The sequence below is a fragment of the Astatotilapia calliptera genome, chromosome 2 (genome assembly GCF_900246225.1).
Source record: "Astatotilapia calliptera chromosome 2, fAstCal1.2, whole genome shotgun sequence".
Classification (NCBI taxonomy): domain Eukaryota; kingdom Metazoa; phylum Chordata; class Actinopteri; order Cichliformes; family Cichlidae; genus Astatotilapia; species Astatotilapia calliptera.
The window spans coordinates 9835386-9854097 of NC_039303.1; the positions used below are offsets into that span (position 1 = coordinate 9835386).

The 18712-nt window shown below is 42.8% G+C and overlaps 1 protein-coding gene, 1 long non-coding RNA gene and 1 pseudogene across 3 annotated transcripts in view; 2 read left to right on the forward strand and 1 right to left on the reverse strand.

Moving 5' to 3' along the window:
* The first annotated feature begins 2404 nt into the window (after positions 1-2404).
* LOC113031816 (uncharacterized) lies at positions 2405-4475 on the forward strand. Its single transcript, XR_003273801.1, has 3 exons — positions 2405-2534; positions 2806-3227; positions 3338-4475. It is a non-coding gene; the product is annotated as an uncharacterized LOC113031816 (long non-coding RNA).
* Positions 4476-9010: 4535 nt separating this feature from the next.
* Positions 9011-11756, forward strand: LOC113009587 (TBC1 domain family member 2A-like; annotated as a pseudogene).
* Positions 11757-12856: 1100 nt separating this feature from the next.
* The window catches only part of LOC113031719 (TBC1 domain family member 2A-like), a 31237-nt gene continuing 25381 nt past the window's right edge, over positions 12857-18712 (reverse strand). For both annotated transcript variants that reach the window (XM_026184076.1, XM_026184067.1), the window contains exons 12-16: positions 14478-14678; positions 14180-14367; positions 13972-14092; positions 13702-13887; positions 12857-13078 (exon numbers count right to left, since the gene is read on the reverse strand). In XM_026184076.1, coding sequence (XP_026039861.1) covers positions 12899-13078; positions 13702-13887; positions 13972-14092; positions 14180-14367; positions 14478-14678 — 876 coding nt within the window. In that variant the 3' untranslated portion in view covers positions 12857-12898. The remainder of the gene's footprint in view (positions 13079-13701; positions 13888-13971; positions 14093-14179; positions 14368-14477; positions 14679-18712) is intronic.

An 18712-nucleotide genomic window follows, 5' to 3' on the forward strand; every position in this document is an offset into this window, starting at 1 on the left:
ATTTTGATGCTGATGCTTCAGGGCATTGTGCTGCATTGTCGAAGCTCTCTGGGCTTCCGGTTAGAACGACCTCACAGTGTTTTATTTTGATCTGGTGTAAAGTGCATTGTGCAGAAATGACAGCATGATAGTCACATGATAAAACTGACTTTTCTTTTCTTTTTTTTTAATTTTACTGGGTGTGCATCTTGTTCAAATGTCTTTTTCAGCATCATTTGTACATAAATATTCTGTATATAAATATTTGATTTTCATTTATTTTACAGAGTCCTTTATTTTGTTTCACAAATATGACATTCATGTCAAATGACATCTGCAGACTTTATAATGACCAGCAGGGGGCAGTGTATTGCAGTCTATGAGAACATTTACTGAGACCTGTTTCATGCACTAGTTTCATGTCTCATTGAATCCAACATGATGTTGATTTTGTAAATTAAGGTCACATCTTCATCACATCTAATTTCAAAACACTGATCAATTTTTTTAAAAAATGAATTCCATACCAATTGCAGGAATAAAATAGGAATAAATAACAAACGAGAAATACATACAAAACAAGAGAAAGGCACACATGAGAGAACAGGTCACATGACAGCACAGCATTATCTACCCACAATTTGAACTAAATAACAGATAGCACAGGCAATGAAAACAAACGGAAATCAGAATAAATTTAAAAACTTTTATTGATGTTAACTTGAAGTGCTGAATTAGCCCTGTTGTCAGTTCAAATCACTTCAATCTATAGCGCACTTTAAGGTCTTTAGACCTTAAAAAGGAATACACTGCAAGGTAAGCTTGCAGCATCTTACTTTAAGGTCAACTGTGAAACTTTGTGGAAAGCCTGAGACAAGTTGATGAGTCAGTGAAGCGCACTTCCTTCTGATGACGGCTATACTGAGGTGAGTTTTTAAGCATATCCTGAACTTTATTCATTATTAGACTTCTGACACCTGGCAAATAAACTCTAATGCGATATGAGAACATAACAGCAAAAAGCCAGTAGCTGGTACATGAATGGATAAAAATTGGATCCCTCTTATATTACGTTGTTTTGAACCTAACCGCATCCACTTAATTAATGCAGTTTTCAGGACAGTAAAAACAGAGAACTCTGATATACACAATTTCTGATTGCTGATAGTGTTTCTTAATGCAAAATGGGCTTCCATTTAAAATGCAATTGCTTTATGTTCGATCTTTAGTGAAGAAGGGTCATTTTTGATTCTGTGGACAAGGGATGCAAATGGAATGTGAAGGCAACAGGTAGTAGGGTGAATTAGGGTTTCGTGTGGTCTTCAGTGCATGAATTTTATTGCCACTTTATTTCAACTTTTTATTAATGTACTCAAAAGAAAAACAAGAACCACAAAGGAGATTCTTGTGATTCTTGTTTGTGCTATCTGTTTGTGAAAGAAAGCACATTTTACCACATCATACTGTGTTTGCTGCCATTTATTTTACTCGTCCTGCCTGAGTGTCTGGGCTGCGTTTGTCTGTGCACCTTTGTTCTGGCCTTCTGCTGATGGGTTTCACATGCTGGGCTTTCCCTCTTGGTCCACACCCAGCAGCCTGCTGCTGACCACACACAGCCTACAAACTGATCCATCCATGCATCCATCCATGCATGCATGGCCTGGTTATTGTTGAGTTATCACCTCCAGCTCCTTGCTCATAACCAGGTAGATACTGGGCTGGGCCTGATCTCTGAGCTCAATAACAATGACAAAAATGCCAAACACTTTACTCTTCATGGTAAAAAATGTTTATAATACAGTAAAAACTGGATGTAGCCAAAATCAGTGTTTTATATACAGTGTAAGTGAACAACATTGCTACACTGCTGGTGTTTGATTGATAGAGGCTTTCTTTATAAGAACTATGATATCATTTCTTTTGCTGATTAACAGTTTTTATATCATTTTTATATCATATATAGCTTTCAAGAAGCCAAAGATCACTGGACGAAAAGACTACAGACCTGTGGCTCTGACATCTGGTCAGGAAGTCTTTTGAGCGCCTGGTTCTCTCCTATCTTAAGACCCTCACGGCCCCCCTCCTGGACCCCCTGCAGTTTGCATACAGAGCCAACAGGTCTGTAGACGATGCCATCAACATGGCCCTACACTTTGTCCTGCAGAATCTATGCTAGGATCCTGTTTGTGGACTTCAGCTCTACCTTCAACACCATCCTTTCAGACCTTCTTCAAGGATTGCTTTCCCAGATGAATGTGCCTGATCCCATCTGCCGGTGGATCACTGACTTCCTGACGGACAGGAAGCAACCAGTGAGGCTGGGGAAGAATGTCTTGGACTCCCGGACCATCAGCACGAGCTCCCCTCAAGGCTGTGTTCTTTCTTCTATGCCCTTCTCCCTGTACACCAACTGCCGCACCTCCAACCACCAGTCTGTCAAATTAATTAAGCTTGCAGATGACACCACCATTATTGGACTCCTCTCAGACGGGGATAAGTCTGCCTACAGGATGGAGGCTGAACATCTGGTGTCCTGATGCAGCCGCAACAACCAGGTGCTGAATAAGTGTTATTTTCATTTACCACTGGCCCAAGTACATTTTTATTGGCTTGTGAACAAAGCTGTAGTTTTTGTATTTTTAAATATTAACGCAATTTAATTGAGACATTATTTATATTATTTCACTTTCAATGTGAAAAATGCTGTAAAAACGTTGAAAATAATGGTCACCCCTGTTCGCTGCAATGTAAAATAGTACAACTGCTGTCAGCCTTCATTAAGTTGCATCATTTAAACATTTGCATATTTTTATTCAACTTCTGCAGGATGCTTTGATGAAAGACTCCCTTTTCCCAAGTAGAGGCTTTACTAGAGGTCACAGGAACAGCGCTGCTGTTTTGGATGCGGAAAAATGTTGTCTTTCACTCTACCTGAGCTCAGTGTCCCAGTAAGGGCTCCGCCTCATTGTAGCTGACGCTGAAATGTTTGTGTGGGTTGCCATGACAACACCAGAAGTGCATCTGAGATCGTGTCCAAATTCATGGGCTGCATCCTCCTGAGGACTCGGTGTTCTGACAAAACGTCTTACTTTGGCAAAACGTCCTACCGTAAGTAGTTCATGCGTTCTCGGCGGCTCTAGTGACCCTCGAACTCTCGGCTAGCTATCGAGGTGGTGGATAACATACGTCTCCCCCACAAGAGCACGAACCTACAACTTTTCTACTACTGGTTTTACAAGGCGTACACGGTAAAAACATTATGCTGTTATTTGTTAAGCACTTGTGCATCTTGTGAAAAGAAATAAGTGGCTGAGATGGATGTCATATGTGCTATTGATATTATTTTACTCGTTTCTAGTTTTCACGGTGCTCCATGATTGTGAGAGGAATAAAAAAGAATTGTGGACATCAGTACGAAGCATGGATTCTTTTGACCAGAGTAGATACACTGGTCCCTTGAATATACTAATCTTTTTGAGGTGGGTGACTGTTCCTGTGTATTTACAGAAACAATGGTTGTGATAACCTCAGCTGTTTCAGAGGGTGACTGTTCGTTGCTTTGCGCACTTTTAAATCTGTATACAATGGTTTGTTCCCTTTTTGTGTTCTGAGGTTTAAACAAAGATGTACTAGATGTATTATACCGGTCCCTCGAATCTACAAATCTTTTAGATGTGGATGACTGTTCATTTTCATCTGTGTTTACAGAAACACTGGGTGTTGGAACCTCAGTAGTTTCTTTTTGGCTGACAGACTCTGGAGCTGTACAAGAGGAATAAAGAGCTGCAATGCTTTTGTGAACCTGACCTGGGAAGGGAGAGAAATATATTTTTGTTTTGTTTTTGTTTGTCTTCTTGTTTTATTTGATTCCTTGTGGGATTTGGATCCAACAAGTAAAGTATGCATATTATGCACACACACAAACACACATGCAGCTATTACCATTTCTTGTATTCTTGAATAAAGACATTGATCTGACACATTTAAAATGCAGCCAATTGTTTTTATTGTTATATTATTAAGAAAAAAGAAAAGGTGGGGGTGGGGGGATGTAAAGAAGAGCTTAAAGGAAAGGGCTAGAGGAGAGAAAACCCCAACAATTAGCAGGGCATTTTTTTACTTGGACAAATTGTTAATAAAGTTTCCATATCTGTAACAATGATGACAGTATAATTGTTTATAAACAATTATATTGACAATTATATGTGTCCAGTATGTTGGCTCATTTTCTTTTACTTTTTGCATTTGAAAATAAAAGTTGGGCTGATTTTGACACCATTACAAGAAGTGTTGTTAATGATTCTTTTTGAATTAAAATCAGGTTACCACAAATTGTTTTTTAATTTAATTTAATTTGAAATGTTTGTCAGTGGGTAAACAATTCGTAATGCAAAGTCAGAAACATCGAGTTATTCTTGTACTGCATGCTTGCAATAAATAAGTTGTCCTAACAGTCAGTCAAAGGAGCTTGGAAAGAAAAGCGTCTGGACTTCTTTGAGTTGAAGTGACTGATATATATATTTTTTGTCTGTTTGTTTTGTTGGTTTTTGTTTTTTGCCCTTTATCACCATTCCTCTTCCCTGCTGTTTTTCTTTCCCTCTTTCTTTCTCCCCTTTCTTTCCCCCAGTCATGTCTGTCCTATGTGTAGCAAGTGAAAATAAAATAACAATAAAAACAAAGGTGAATCAAATAGACCAATACGGCAAGGCCGGGATGGTTCCCATTTTGGTAAGTAATCCGGTTAGTTAATTTAACATAATGTTAAATGGCAACATTCTGTTACAAATTGTTACATTTTCACATTACGTTAATGGTAACATTCTGTTTACAAATGTTACCATTTTACATTGTGTTAAATGGTAAACATTCTGTTTAAATGTTTACCATTTTAACATATGTTAAATGGTAACATTCTGTTTACAATGTTACCATTTCACATTGTGTTAAATGGTAACCATTCTGTTTACATGTTACCATTTACAATTTATGTTAAATTGTAACATTCTGTTTACAATTTACCATTCACATTATGTTAAATGGTAACATTCTGTTTACAATGTTACCATTTCACATTATGTTAATGGTAACATTCCTTGTTTACCAATGTTACCATTTCACATATGTTTTTAAATGGTAACATTCTGTTTACAATGTTACCATTTACATTATGTTAAATTGTAACTTCTGTTTACAAATGTTACCATTTTCCCTTAATGTTAATGGTAACATTCTGTTTACCATGTTACCATTTCACCATTATGTTAAATGGTAACATTCTGTTTACAATGTAAACCATTTCAACATTATGGTTAAAGGTAACATTCTGTTTACGATTTACCATTTACATTATGTTAGAATTGTCCAAGTCAGGAACCTGGTCCGGAACTGGACCCCCTTTTACTTTCAGCCATCAGAAGAGGGTACACTGTGGTCATAACAATACTCAGACTGTAGCATTTAAAGGTCCCAAAGTGTACCAGGAAAATATCCCCCGCACGATTACACCAGCAGCCTGAATTGTGAATGTGAGGGAGGATGGATCCATGCTTTCATGTTGTTCACTCCAGGCTGATATAAAAATGATATAACTAATACTACTTCTACTAATAATGACAATAACAACAAATAATAATAATGATGTCAAAAATACCAGTAATAATAATAACAATAACAACATAAACAACAACATTACTACTAATAATAATAAAGATAAACAAATGTATTAAAAAATTAATAATGATAATAATAATAAAACTGACCATAACAGTAACAATATCAATCATAACAACAACAGTACTAACAACAATAATAACAATAACAATGAAGGTGTTGCTGCAGATCTGAGTCCCGACTCTGCTGCCTTTCTAGTGCGGCAAAGAAAGTAAGAAATAGAAAAAGAAAAACACAAATAAACTGAGTGTGAGGGTTTTTCTACAAGTTACACTGAATATTTGCACAGACATGCTGACTGTTTGCTGGGAGACGTCACCTGCCTTTTATAGAATAGCAGGTAAGCTGTTCTCTGCCGCTGCTCACACACAGACTCACACGTGGTCTGGCAGACCAACTCGTCATCGTACGTGAGCCGGCTGTCTGTGACGTCGTCTCTTCCGCTCATCTGGTGAACGCCGTCACAGACGTAATGTCCTGAGAGGAGAAGGCGCACTTATTAACGTCTCATAAACTTTCAAAGCTGACCTGCATTCAGCACATGTGTCTGAAAGCACCCACTCACCGCTGTAAGCTGAGGAGCCCAAACGACTGATCACGCTGACCAACAAATAGCGAGCAGTTTACTGGGAGAGGGCAGCGGCACCACCCGTTAGCTTAGAAATGGGCTCCATCCATACTTGAAATGAACGGTGTGCCTTTTCCCTTACCTCTTCAGTAAAGGCTGTGTCCTGGCTGATCACCAGCTGCTGTGTCAGAACAATGGGGCTGTTCTTCTTCTCCACGGTGAACGATGGAGTGAACGTAAACCACTTCAGCTGGAGGATCAGCACACTGAAAGAGATGAGACAAAGAGGAGAGGCTCAAAGGAAGACGCAAGGAGGACATGACATGAACAAAACTGACACCGACTGAACTGTGGTGGTTTGAGGCCTTTGGGGACCGATTTGAGGTTACTCACTTTGGCAGGTTCAAGAACAACAGCTCCTCTTTGATCTTCTTAGCTCCGCACTGGCATTCGTAGTCCAACAGGCCGCCCTGCAGCAGGGAGCAGGAGGAACAGGTGCATTAGAGTTAAACTCTTTTACAGATGAATTCACATATTCGTGGGAGCAAGCCTGTTCACAGAATAGAGTCTAAACGAGCTCTTACTTTCAGACTCCAGCCCCGCCCTTCAGCAGCATCCTGCTTGCTAGCACAACCTTGCCATTGGCTGCTGCCAGGGACTCAACAGGTTAGAACAAAAATATAAATATTATATCTGAGTTCTTATGTGGACCCGCCTTCCAGACACAACGTCACCTTCCATGAATGTCCACAGGTTAGCGGCCCTCGCTCTGTTGGTCCTCCAAAGTAAGAAAAAATGAGAAAAAATAAGGAGCAGACCAAGCAAAAGAGGGTATTTAAAGAGACAGTGCTCTTAAGGTTCATTTTTGGCGAGTTTTATTATCTAAATGTCATTGTGTCACTTTCTTATGAGGCTTCAGTGAACTGAAAAAGCTTCTGGGATGAGAAGCGAAACGTCTTCAAAAAAGTTAAAGAAGTCCGGTTGCTTTTTTCCCCCAAGCTCCTTAGAGTTCTCTGAAAATGGTCAGGTAGAAGAACTGGACTGAAAATGAGTAAAAAAGCAGCCAAAGCCCAAGGAAGTTGAAAGATTGGAAACTATTGCTGAGGTCATGTCAGTGTAAAAAGTTACCTACAAGTCTGGCACCTTGGAAGCAAAACATAAAGAAATAAGGTGTAAGGCCAAATGTTTGGTCCTGCAGCCAACCGGACCATGAAATATAGAGCACAGGTGAACAAAGTGAGGCAGCAGTTTGCTGATTTCCACCTTGTGCCTTTCATGTTGATCAGCTTAGTAGTTTGCCAGCTTTCTAGCTGTTAAAGACTTTTGGCGAGAGGTTATTCATATTTGAACTCTAATTGAACCCCTCTTTTTTTACTGTTTTTTTGTTTGTTTGTTTTTGGGGTTTTTTGTTGTCTTAGATGGCCTGACTCAGCAGGTGGGGGCAGTTTCTGAGTTCACCTTCGTTCAAACAGTGCAGAAATGGTTTCGCTATGCTCCAGACCGGATGGGTGGTGCAGGACGCCCGATATCCAGCCCCGTCATGGAGTAAACTAAAAACAGTAAATAATACATTTAACAAACAAGCAAGCTCTAAATTCAAGCGGAGAGACTGCAGACGTAGCCGCACCATTCCAGGGATTTTTGGTTAGCATGAGGGGTCTAGCCAGGACCCTTACTGGATACTTGGTGGGAATCGAACGTGCGACTCCAAAGATGTGTAGTATTACCACTACACTATCCAGCTGCGCTACACTATCCAACAAAAGAAGTTTTTCGAAAATTTGATAAAGTCTGATGCTTAATATTGTAGGGATATTAATCTCCCTATGATATTAATACGGATTAATAACACAGAGAAGTCATACTTCTGTTATGACAGAATTAATTGGGTAAATTATATTTACAATTGTAACATTGTAAACTTAATGTTACGATTTTACATTATGTTGCAATTTAACATAATGTGAAATTGTAACATTGTAAACATAATGTTACAATTTTACAATTGTAACATCCATCCATCCATCCATCCATCTTCATCCGCTTTATCCGAGGTCGCGGGGGCAGCAGCCTAAGCAAAGAGGCCCAGACCTCCCTCTCCCCAGCCACCTCCTCCAGCTTATCCGGGGGAACACCAAGGCGTTCCCAGGCCAGCCGAGAGATATAATCTCTCCAGCGTGTCCTGGGTCTGCCCCGGGGCCTCCTCCCGGTGGGACATGCCTGGAACACCTCACCCAGGAGGCGCCCAGGGGGCATCCTTGTCAGATGCCCGAACCACCTCAGCTGGCTCCTTTTCGATGTGGAGCAGCAGCTGCTCTACTCTGAGCCCCTCCCGGACGGCCGAACTTCTCACCCTATCTCTAAGGGAGAGGCCAGCCACCCTTCGGAGGAAGCTCATTTCTGCCGCTTGTATACGCGATCTCGTTCTTTCGGTCACTACCCACAGCTCGTGGCCATAGGTGAGGGTAGGGATTGTAACATTGTAAACATAATACAATTTTACATTATGTTACTGTCAGAGTCGGACGGTGCCCCGACCGGTCGACCTGTGTGTGTGTGTGTTTTTTTGTTCTCCTCTCTCGCTCCGCTTTTTCTCCGCTGCGATTGTTACGCGGTCGCGTAGCAACGGGAGACCTCCGACCCGTAAGTGCTGCCGCTCTGAGCTGCCTACTAAGCCTGGACGCGATCGAGACGGAGAGACGGAAGGGGACACTTCACTGATTCTAGGGAGTTTTGTGGACACACGAGGGGAGACGGGGAGAGGAGCACTGAAGGGACTTGCACTGTGGATAACTGTGGATTGATTTTGGCTTCACTGTAAATAAAGACACTGTTCAACTTAAACGAGAGGTCCGCGTCTAGGTTCGCTAACTCACCACCCTTAACAGCTACAATTTAACATCATGTAAAATTGTAACATCATGTTACAATTTGTAAATTGTAACATTGTAAACATAATGTTACAATTTTATATGATGTTAAACTGTAACATAAAGTAAAATTGTAACATTATGTTTACGATGTTACAATTTTACATTATGTTAAATTGTTACATAATGTAAAATTGTAACATTATGTTTACAATGTTACAATTTGTAAATTGTAACATTGTAAACATAATGTTACAATTTTACTTTATGTTAAACTGTAACATAATGTAAAATTGTAACATTATGTTTACAATGTTACAATTTTACATTATGTTACATTGTAACATAATGCTTAACAGATAATGGTTATCCTCTTTTTATATCATACATCATTGTCTCTGTAGGAGGGTCTGGAGCACTCCCTGCTGAGCCGCTGGGTTCAGTACCTTGCAGGCAGGTCCGACGATGACTTCATCATCTCACCTGAGCTCAAAATTCTGGTGCGTGAAGGCGTCCCTCGGGAGTATCGGCAGAGAGTGTGGCGCTGTTTTGGTCCGAGCCAGAACTTTGACAAGCCAAGAGTGCACACGCAACGCTATCAGCAGGTACAGCTGTAGAGAGAGAGAGTGCTTTATCCGCACCTGAGCACAGGTGGCTCCTCCTTCTTCCTGTTGGGAATGCTGGCGAGCACTCAGTAATCCTGTTCTGTTTCCAGCTGTGTGAGAAGAGTCGGACAGCTCCTAATCCTGCCTCCAGGCAGGTCCAGCTGGACCTTCACCGAACCCTGACGACCAATCAGCACTTCTCCTCGCCGTCCAGCCCCGCCCTCCAGCCCCGCCCTCCAGCAGCTCCGCCGCATCCTTCTGGCCTTCTCCGGGCATAACCCTGCCATTGGCTACTGCCAGGTACTCAACAGGTCAGAACAAAGTATAAATTTTATATCTGAGTTCTTATGTGGACCCGCCTTCCAGGCAGAACCTCACCTTCCATCAATGTCCACAGGTTAGCGGCCCTCCGCTCTGCTGGTCCTCCAAAGTGACGAAGACGCCTTCTGGTGTCTGGTGGCAGTGGTGGAAGCCATCATGCCTCAGGACTACTACACCAAGAATCTGGTGGCCTCTCAGGTCAGCAGACACACTCACCTGCTTGCCTGCTGTGATCTGTTTTAGTGATCAGTGAGGCTGATCTCTGTGAGTCTTTGTGCTCAGGCGGACCAGCGCGTGCTGAAGGACTTCATGGCGGGAGAAGCTTCCTCGCCTGGCATCTCACTTTGAGGATCACAACATTGACGTCTCTCTGGTCACCTTCAACTGGTTCCTGGTGGTTTTTGTGGAGAGTCTGCCCAGCGACATCCTGATGCCTCTGTGGGACGCCTTCCTGTATGAGGGTACCAAGGTACCATACACCCGAACAACCATGACAGAAATGCAGACAACACTTGAATGCACCACAGTAGTGTCCATGGAAACAAAAATGATTTTGTTTTCACCTTTAGATGTCTTTATTTACATTTTAGGAGTAATAAGACATTGTTTACTAAGCATGGGGAACTGTCAATGTGACATGAAATAGGAGTGGGAAAGCAGATCATTCTAGTAACGACCTCACAGTCTACCACAAGCAGCGTAAATCCAGACGATGAGCGGGACAATGCCTTTGGGCTTGTTTCTGCAATGTGACAAATGCAGCGCAGCTTTTACATCGTTTGTCTCAGGAAATAAAATCACAGTTCAGACACAGAAATATATACCACACAGGGATAAATGCTGACAACAGCTTCAGCCACGTAGATCCAACCCAAAAGTTTAATTTAAACTTAAAGCTCAACTACCAAGTAAGTTAATATTATCTGGCAACTGAGGAACCAAGTGGCTTATTGGAAATCGATCAGAGCTGTAATGAGTAAAGGGCCCAACTGCACCACAACTGAAAGAGTAATTTTATGACTCACCTCCTCAAGTTTCCAATTAATTGTGTGGCGTGAGTGTCCTGTTATGAAATGCGTGTCTGTGCTGCAGGTGATCTTCAGATACACTCTGGCTCTGTTCAAATACAAAGAGGACGACATCCTGAAGATTCACGACAGCGTGGAGATCTACCCAGTACCTACGCTTCTTCACAAAGACCGTCTCCAATGCCAGGTACGCACTCGCCTCCACCCCGCCTTAATCTACGAGCTGTTACACTCTCAGAAGTGTAGCGGATGTGGCTGTTGAATCTTTGAGCTTCAAACCCTTTTTACTGAAATTTTGTGAGAAGTTTAAATTTCCCTGATCACAGTAACAACGATTTAAAGATTTTTAAGTATCTGCAGCTCTCGGATACATGTGGTCCAGTCAGTCAGTATTTCCTGCTCAAACTGCAGTACCTGAAGTATCAAGCAGCATAAAACAGAAACACTCAAGCTGATCAGTTTCCAGTTCCTCTGTGTTGGTGATCGAGTCCTTTCCACCTGCGTGTGTCCATGCAGGAAGCTGACCAGCATCGCCTTCAACGACATGAACCCATTCCCCAGCCGGCTGCTGAGGAACCGGCGAGTGCTCCACCTGGAGCGCCTGCAGGCAGAGCTGCGTGAGCTGGAGGAGCAGCACAAGGAGTTCATCACCGAGAGCGTCGTACGGAAAGAAAAGATCGACGTCATGGTGAGCGAGGATGACGAGGACCTCTGATCACACGCGCTTCAGCTGCTCACTTTGAGACGACGATGAGTTTTCCATGAGTTCAGAAGAATTTTACTAAACCCGTAACTGGTTTCCTTCACACCAAACACAGGATTGTGTCAGGTTCACCATCTCTACTAACACTACAAGGAAACAGACGCATACAGATTTAACTGCATCACATCTCTGAAACAAGCTTGCAGTAAACAAATGTGTACTGTGTTCACGTGTGTAATAAGTCAGGCTGCAGAAATGTGCAGATGTATTTCAGTGAATTCATTTGGATTAATATGTGATAGCTTATTTATTTCATTGCATCTTTTGCTTTATACCTAAAAATGCGTGACATTTCTAAATGTAGTCACATCCCTATGAAACATGGTTGATTATCAGCTGTAGTCACAGCTGGTGATAAAGTAATTAAATGTCCAGCTATTCAAAATAGGGCATTCTGCACAATGAGTACTTTTTGGTACTTGAAGTATATTTTGATGCTGATGCTTCAGGGCATTGTGCTGCATTGTCGAAGCTCTCTGGGCTTCCGGTTAGAACGACCTCACAGTGTTTTATTTTGATCTGGTGTAAAGTGCATTGTGCAGAAATGACAGCATGATAGTCACATGATAAAACTGACTTTTCTTTTCTTTTTTTTAATTTTACTGGGTGTGCATCTTGTTCAAATGTCTTTTTCAGCATCATTTGTACATAAATATTCTGTATATAAATATTTGATTTTCATTTATTTTACAGAGTCCTTTATTTTGTTTCACAATATGACATTCATGTCAAATGACATCTGCAGACTTTATAATGACCAGCAGGGGGCAGTGTATTGCAGTCTATGAGAACATTTACTGAGACCTGTTTCATGCACTAGTTTCATGTCTCATTGAATCCAACATGATGTTGATTTTGTAAATTAAGGTCACATCTTCATCACATCTAATTTCAAAACACTGATCAATTTTTTTTAAAAATGAATTCCATACCAATTGCAGGAATAAAATAGGAATAAATAACAAACGAGAAATACATACGGCAACACACAAGGACAGACAACCATTCATACTCACATTCACTCGCAAATTTAAACTTCTCACAAAATTTCAGTAAAAAGGGTTTGAAGCTCAAAGATTCAACAGCTACATCCGCTACACTTCTGAGAGTGTAACAGCTCGTAGATTAAGGCGGGTGGAGGCGAGTGCGTACCTGGCATTGGAGACGGTCTTTGTGAAGAAGCGTAGGTACTGGTAGATCTCCACGCTGTCGTGAATCTTCAGGATGTCGTCCTCTTTGTATTTGAACAGAGCCAGAGTGTATCTGAAGATCACCTGCAGCACAGACACGCATTTCATAACAGGACACTCACGCCACACAATTAATTGGAAACTTTGAGGAGGTGAGTCATAAATTACTCTTTCAGTTGTGGTGCAGTTGGGCCCTTTACTCATTACAGCTCTGATCGATTTCCAATAAGCCACTTGGTTCCTCAGTTGCCAGATAATATTAACTTACTTGGTAGTTGAGCTTTAAGTTTAAATTAAACTTTTGGGTTGGATCTACGTGGCTGAAGCTGTTGTCAGCATTTATCCCTGTGTGGTATATATTTCTGTGTCTGAACTGTGATTTTATTTCCTGAGACAAACGATGTAAAAGCTGCGCTGCATTTGTCACATTGCAGAAACAAGCCCAAAGCCATTGTCCCGCTCATCGTCTGGATTTACGCTGCTTGTGGTAGACTGTGAGGTCGTTACTAGAATGATCTGCTTTCCCACTCCTATTTCATGTCACATGACAGTTCCCCATGCTTAGTAAACAATGTCTTATTACTCCTAAAATGTAAATAAAGACATCTAAAGGTGAAAACAAAATCATTTTTGTTTCCATGGACACTACTGTGGTGCATTCAAGTGTTGTCTGCATTTCTGTCATGGTGTGTTCGGGTGTATGGTACCTTGGTACCCTCATACAGGAAGGCGTCCCACAGAGGCATCAGGATGTCGCTGGGCAGACTCTCCACAAAAACCACCAGGAACCAGTTGAAGGTGACCAGAGAGACGTCAATGTTGTGATCCTCAAAGTGAGATGCCAGGCGAGGAAGCTTCTCCGCCATGAAGTCCTTCAGCACGCGCTGGTCCGCCTGAGCACAAAGACTCACAGAGATCAGCCTCACTGATCACTAAAACAGATCACAGCAGGCAAGCAGGTGAGTGTGTCTGCTGACCTGAGAGGCCACCAGATTCTTGGTGTAGTAGTCCTGAGGCATGATGGCTTCCACCACTGCCACCAGACACCAGAAGGCATCTTCTTCACTTTGGAGGACCAGCAGAGCGAGGGCCGCTAACCTGTGGACATTGATGGAAGGTGAGGTTCTGCCTGGAAGGCGGGTCCACATAAGAACTCAGATATAAAATTTATATTTTTGTTCTGACCTGTTTAGTCCCTGGCAGTAGCCAATGGCAGGGTTATGCCAGGAGAAGGCCAGAAGGATGCGGCGGAGCTGCTGGAGGGCGGGGCTGGACGGCGAAGAGAAGTGCTGATTGGTCGTCAGGGTTCGGTGAAGGTCCAGCTGGACCTGCCTGGAGGCAGGATTAGGAGCTGTCCGACTCTTCTCACACAGCTGGAAACAGAACAGGATTACTGAGTGCTCGCCAGCATTCCCAACAGGAAGAAGGAGGAGCCACCTGTGCTCAGGTGCGGATAAAGCACTCTCTCTCTCTACAGCTGTACCTGCTGATAGCGTTGTGGGTGGCGCTCTTGGCTTGTCAAAGTTCTGGCTCGGACCAAACAGCGCCACACTCTCTGCCGATACTCCCGAGGGACGCCTTCACGCACCAGAATTTTGAGCTCAGGTGTGATGATGAAGTCATCGTTGGACCTGCCTGCAAGGTACTGAGCCCAGCGGCTCAGCAGGGGGTGCTCTAGACACTCCTACAGGGACAAACGAGATCGCCAGTTACTGAACATCGTAGCTCTTGATCAAAACTGGAAAAAGTTTCTTTGTAGGAAACAGCTTTCCGGTTTTGGACTGTCGGTCGGCTCTGAACAGGACATGATGGGCAAATAATATAAAACATAATTAATAAATAGCATTAAACATACAAAATAATGTTGATTATGACTATAAAGACTAAATCTTTAATAGGGGACATGTAACCACGGTAACTTCTGACCCCACTTCCGCCAGTCCCTTTATTGTGGCGGGAATGAACCCTGTATAAGTTCCGGGTCAATCAGCTGCATGTCCCTGCTCCTCTGGCTGCTGTTGTCCCTGTGGTTGGCGTACTTGTCAGATATCGACAAAGTTTACACTACAGACCAGTTGACAGCGTGCAATAACCCGGCCGATTCATCCATCTTTACACTACCTTACAATCGACGAGGTCTTCACCTCCTGCCGGACAGGTTTCCACTGACCAGCAAGGGGCACGACCGCGTCAAAGCCAGACTGGACCAACTCCAAGAGTATAACTCACAGCCCATGATCTCAACCCACCACAAATACAAAGGGTTGTTGTTGAGCATGTGGTCCGAAACCCAGACATAGGCACCACAACTTCACTACGTCTCCGTGCTTTTTCAGGAAGGATTCCTAAGCCAAGTAGTGAAGCAGATTTTGAATCATGGCGTTCCCAAATTGATCTACTGCTTGCCGACCCCAGTTTGTCAGCTCTATACGTCGCCAGACGTATTATAGAGAGCCTGTTGTCACCTGCTGCTGATTTGGTTAAAGGTCTAAGTCCCAACACATTGCCTTCAGTCATACTAAGTGTACTTGACTCCGCTTTTGGAACAGTTCAAGATGGTGAAGAATTGTATGCTCAATACTTAAATATTCTTCAAAATCCAGGTGAACGACCATCCGCTTACCTCCAAAGATTGCAGCTAACCCTCAGCACTGTTGTAAAGCAAGGAGGACTTGCAGCTGCTGACATGAATAAACATCTGCTGAAGCAGTTTTGTCGTGGGTGTTGGGATAACACTATACTAACCAAGTTACAATTAGAACGGCAAAAGGACAACCCACCACCTTTCTCTGACTTATTGTTGTCGTTACGGACAGAAGAAGACAGACAAATTGCTAAGGAGTCACTTATGAAAAAAATACATCGGTTCATCAAAACAAAAAGCCAACATCCAATCCCAAAGCACTTGTTCTTGTTGGCATTCTACAGCCAATGAAGAGCTAAAAGAAATGAAAAAACAACTCCAAACCCTCCAACAGCAAATGTCCCAACTTTTGTCCCGAAAAAGTCCAACCGAGTCAAAGTTTGAGCCATGACAAAACAAGTCCAGTCATTCTTCACCTCAGTCAAATACCAAACCCAAGCCATGGTACTGTCTTAACTGTGGAGAAGATGGCCATGTTTCTTCCACCTGCAACAACAGAGCAAACTCCAGTCTTGTTGAACAGAAAAAGAACCAATTAAGGAAAAAACAGCAAGAGTGGGACGCTAGAAATACTTCATCTTTAAAGTAGAAGGAGCTTCTGCGGTGGGACACACAGGAGCTGCGTGCACTAACAGTCCCAGAAACCACAAAAAATTTCCATTGCTGCCAAAAGGGCTTGTGGGGACCAAAAGCACAGGACAAATTCAAATCAAGGGCAACCATTTCAACTGTCTTCTTGATTCTGGCTCTCAGGTTACTACCATTCCTTATTCCTTCTATAACACCTATCTTTCAGACCATCCAATCAAACCACTGAATGATCTGTTGGAAGTAGAAGGAGCAAATGGACAAGCCGTACCTTACCCGGGATACATTGAGATTAACATGACGTTCCCAGCTGATTTTCTTGGTTCATCCATTAATGTTGATACACTTGCTCTTGTCGTGCCTCACGTCCAGCAATCACCCCCAATGATACTTGTTGGTACCAACACTCTTGACGTTGCGTACAGCAAACACTGTGATACCCTCTCTGAGCAGTCATTCCTGCCAACTGGTTCCGGTTACATTGCAGTTTATAAAATCCTCCAGTGTCGCCACGTCCAGAATTCGAATGACCAGTATGCTCCTTGAAGTCAGACCAACCACATACCATTACTGCCGGCCAAACCACTGTCCTTGAGGGATGCCTGGTCACAAGGCTATTCCAAGGTGAGAAAGCAGTTATTCTGGAACACCCCACCTCCAGTTCTCTGCCTGGTGGACTCCTAGTAAAAACCTGCCTTGTGGACTTACCTAAACATCAGCCATGTTTTCTGCCTGTTGTAGTGAGTAATGAGTCTGACCATGAAATCCACATTCCAGCTCGAGCTATTATTGCAGAAATCAGTGTCTTCCAGGAAGTCATTTCCAAAGAGCAACATATCCAGTATTCAGACCAGTCTATAGAGTCGTTACCTCCATCTCAACCACAATACAACTTTGGAGATTCCCCTTTAACTCCAGACTGGAAAGAACGAATTGTTCAAAAACTCAACAGTATTCCTGAAGTATTTGCCAAACACGATCTGGATTTCGGCAGGACCGACAAAGTTAAACACCAAATCAAATTGTCCGATCCAACTCCTTTCAAGCAAAGACCCCGACCAATTCACCCTCAAGATCTTGATGCTGTAAGGAAACACCTGCAAGAACTTCTTGACTCTGGCATTATCAGAGAATCCGACTCACCATTTGCCTCTCCAATTGTGGTTGCACGCAAAAAGAACGGGAGTGTACGTCTTTGTATTGACTACCGCAAACTCAATCTGCAAACAATCAAAGATGCTTATGCTCTGCCTAAACTGGAAGACATCTTCTCCGCACTTGTAGGATCAAAGTGGTTCACGGTGCTAGACCGCAAGTCAGGTTACTACCAAATTGAAATGGAGGAGAAGGATAAGACAAAGACTGCCTTTGTCTGCCCATTAGGATTTTGGGAATTTAATCGGATGCCACAAGGGATTACCAATGCACCAAGCACATTCCAAGGGCTGATGCATGGGAGAATTAAATCTAAAAGAAGTCCTGGTTTTCATTGACGATCTCATTGTTTTTGCACCAACTCTTGAGGAACATGAAGCTCGCCTGCTGAAAGTTCTCACCAGACTCAAAGAGTTTGGCTTGAAGCTTTCACTTGAGAAATGCATGTTCTTCCAGACATCTGTGAAGTATCTGGGCCATGTAGTGTCCCAGGCTGGTGTTGAAACTGATCCGGACAAGAGTTCCACACTCACTTCTTGGCCAGTGCCAAAAAACTTGAAGGAATTAAGATCTTTCCTTGGTTTTGCTGGGTACTACAGACGTTTTGTCCAGGGATATTCGGCCATTGTCAAGCCGTTGCATGATCTCACTGCTGGTTATCCACCTTCCCAGAGGAAACTGAGACGAACTGCAAAGCCAGAGAATTACCTCAACCCCAAAGAGCCATTTGGAGGACGATGGGCGCAAATGTGTCAACAAGCTTTTGAGTCCATTATTGACAAACTTACTTCTGCGCCAGTTCTGGCATTTGCTGATCCCCGGAAACCATACACACTCCACACTGATGCCAGTGCCACAGGTCTTGGTGCGGTGCTGTATCAAGAGCAGGATGGAAAAAACAGAGTCGTAGCATATGCCAGCAGAGGTCTTTCCCGGAGTGAGTCAAAGTATCCCGCCCACAAATTGGAGTTTCTTGCTTTGAAATGGGCGGTGACTGAAAAATTCCACGACTATCTTTATGGTGCTCAGTTTACAGTTGTGACAGACAGCAACCCATTAACATACCTCTTATCATCAGCAAAACTTGATGCTACCGGTTACAGATGGCTTTCAGCTTTGTCCACTTTCACCTTCAAATTAATCTACAGAGCAGGAAAGCAGAACTCGGATGCTGATGGTTTGTCTCGCCGACCTCATGGTGAACTGTCTGATGATCCTCTGTCACAGAAAGAACGTGAGCGAATCTGGAGATCTGCATGGCGACATCTCAATGAACAAGATCATGTCTCTATTGACCAGCATACCATCAAAGCAGTTTGTGACTGTCATCT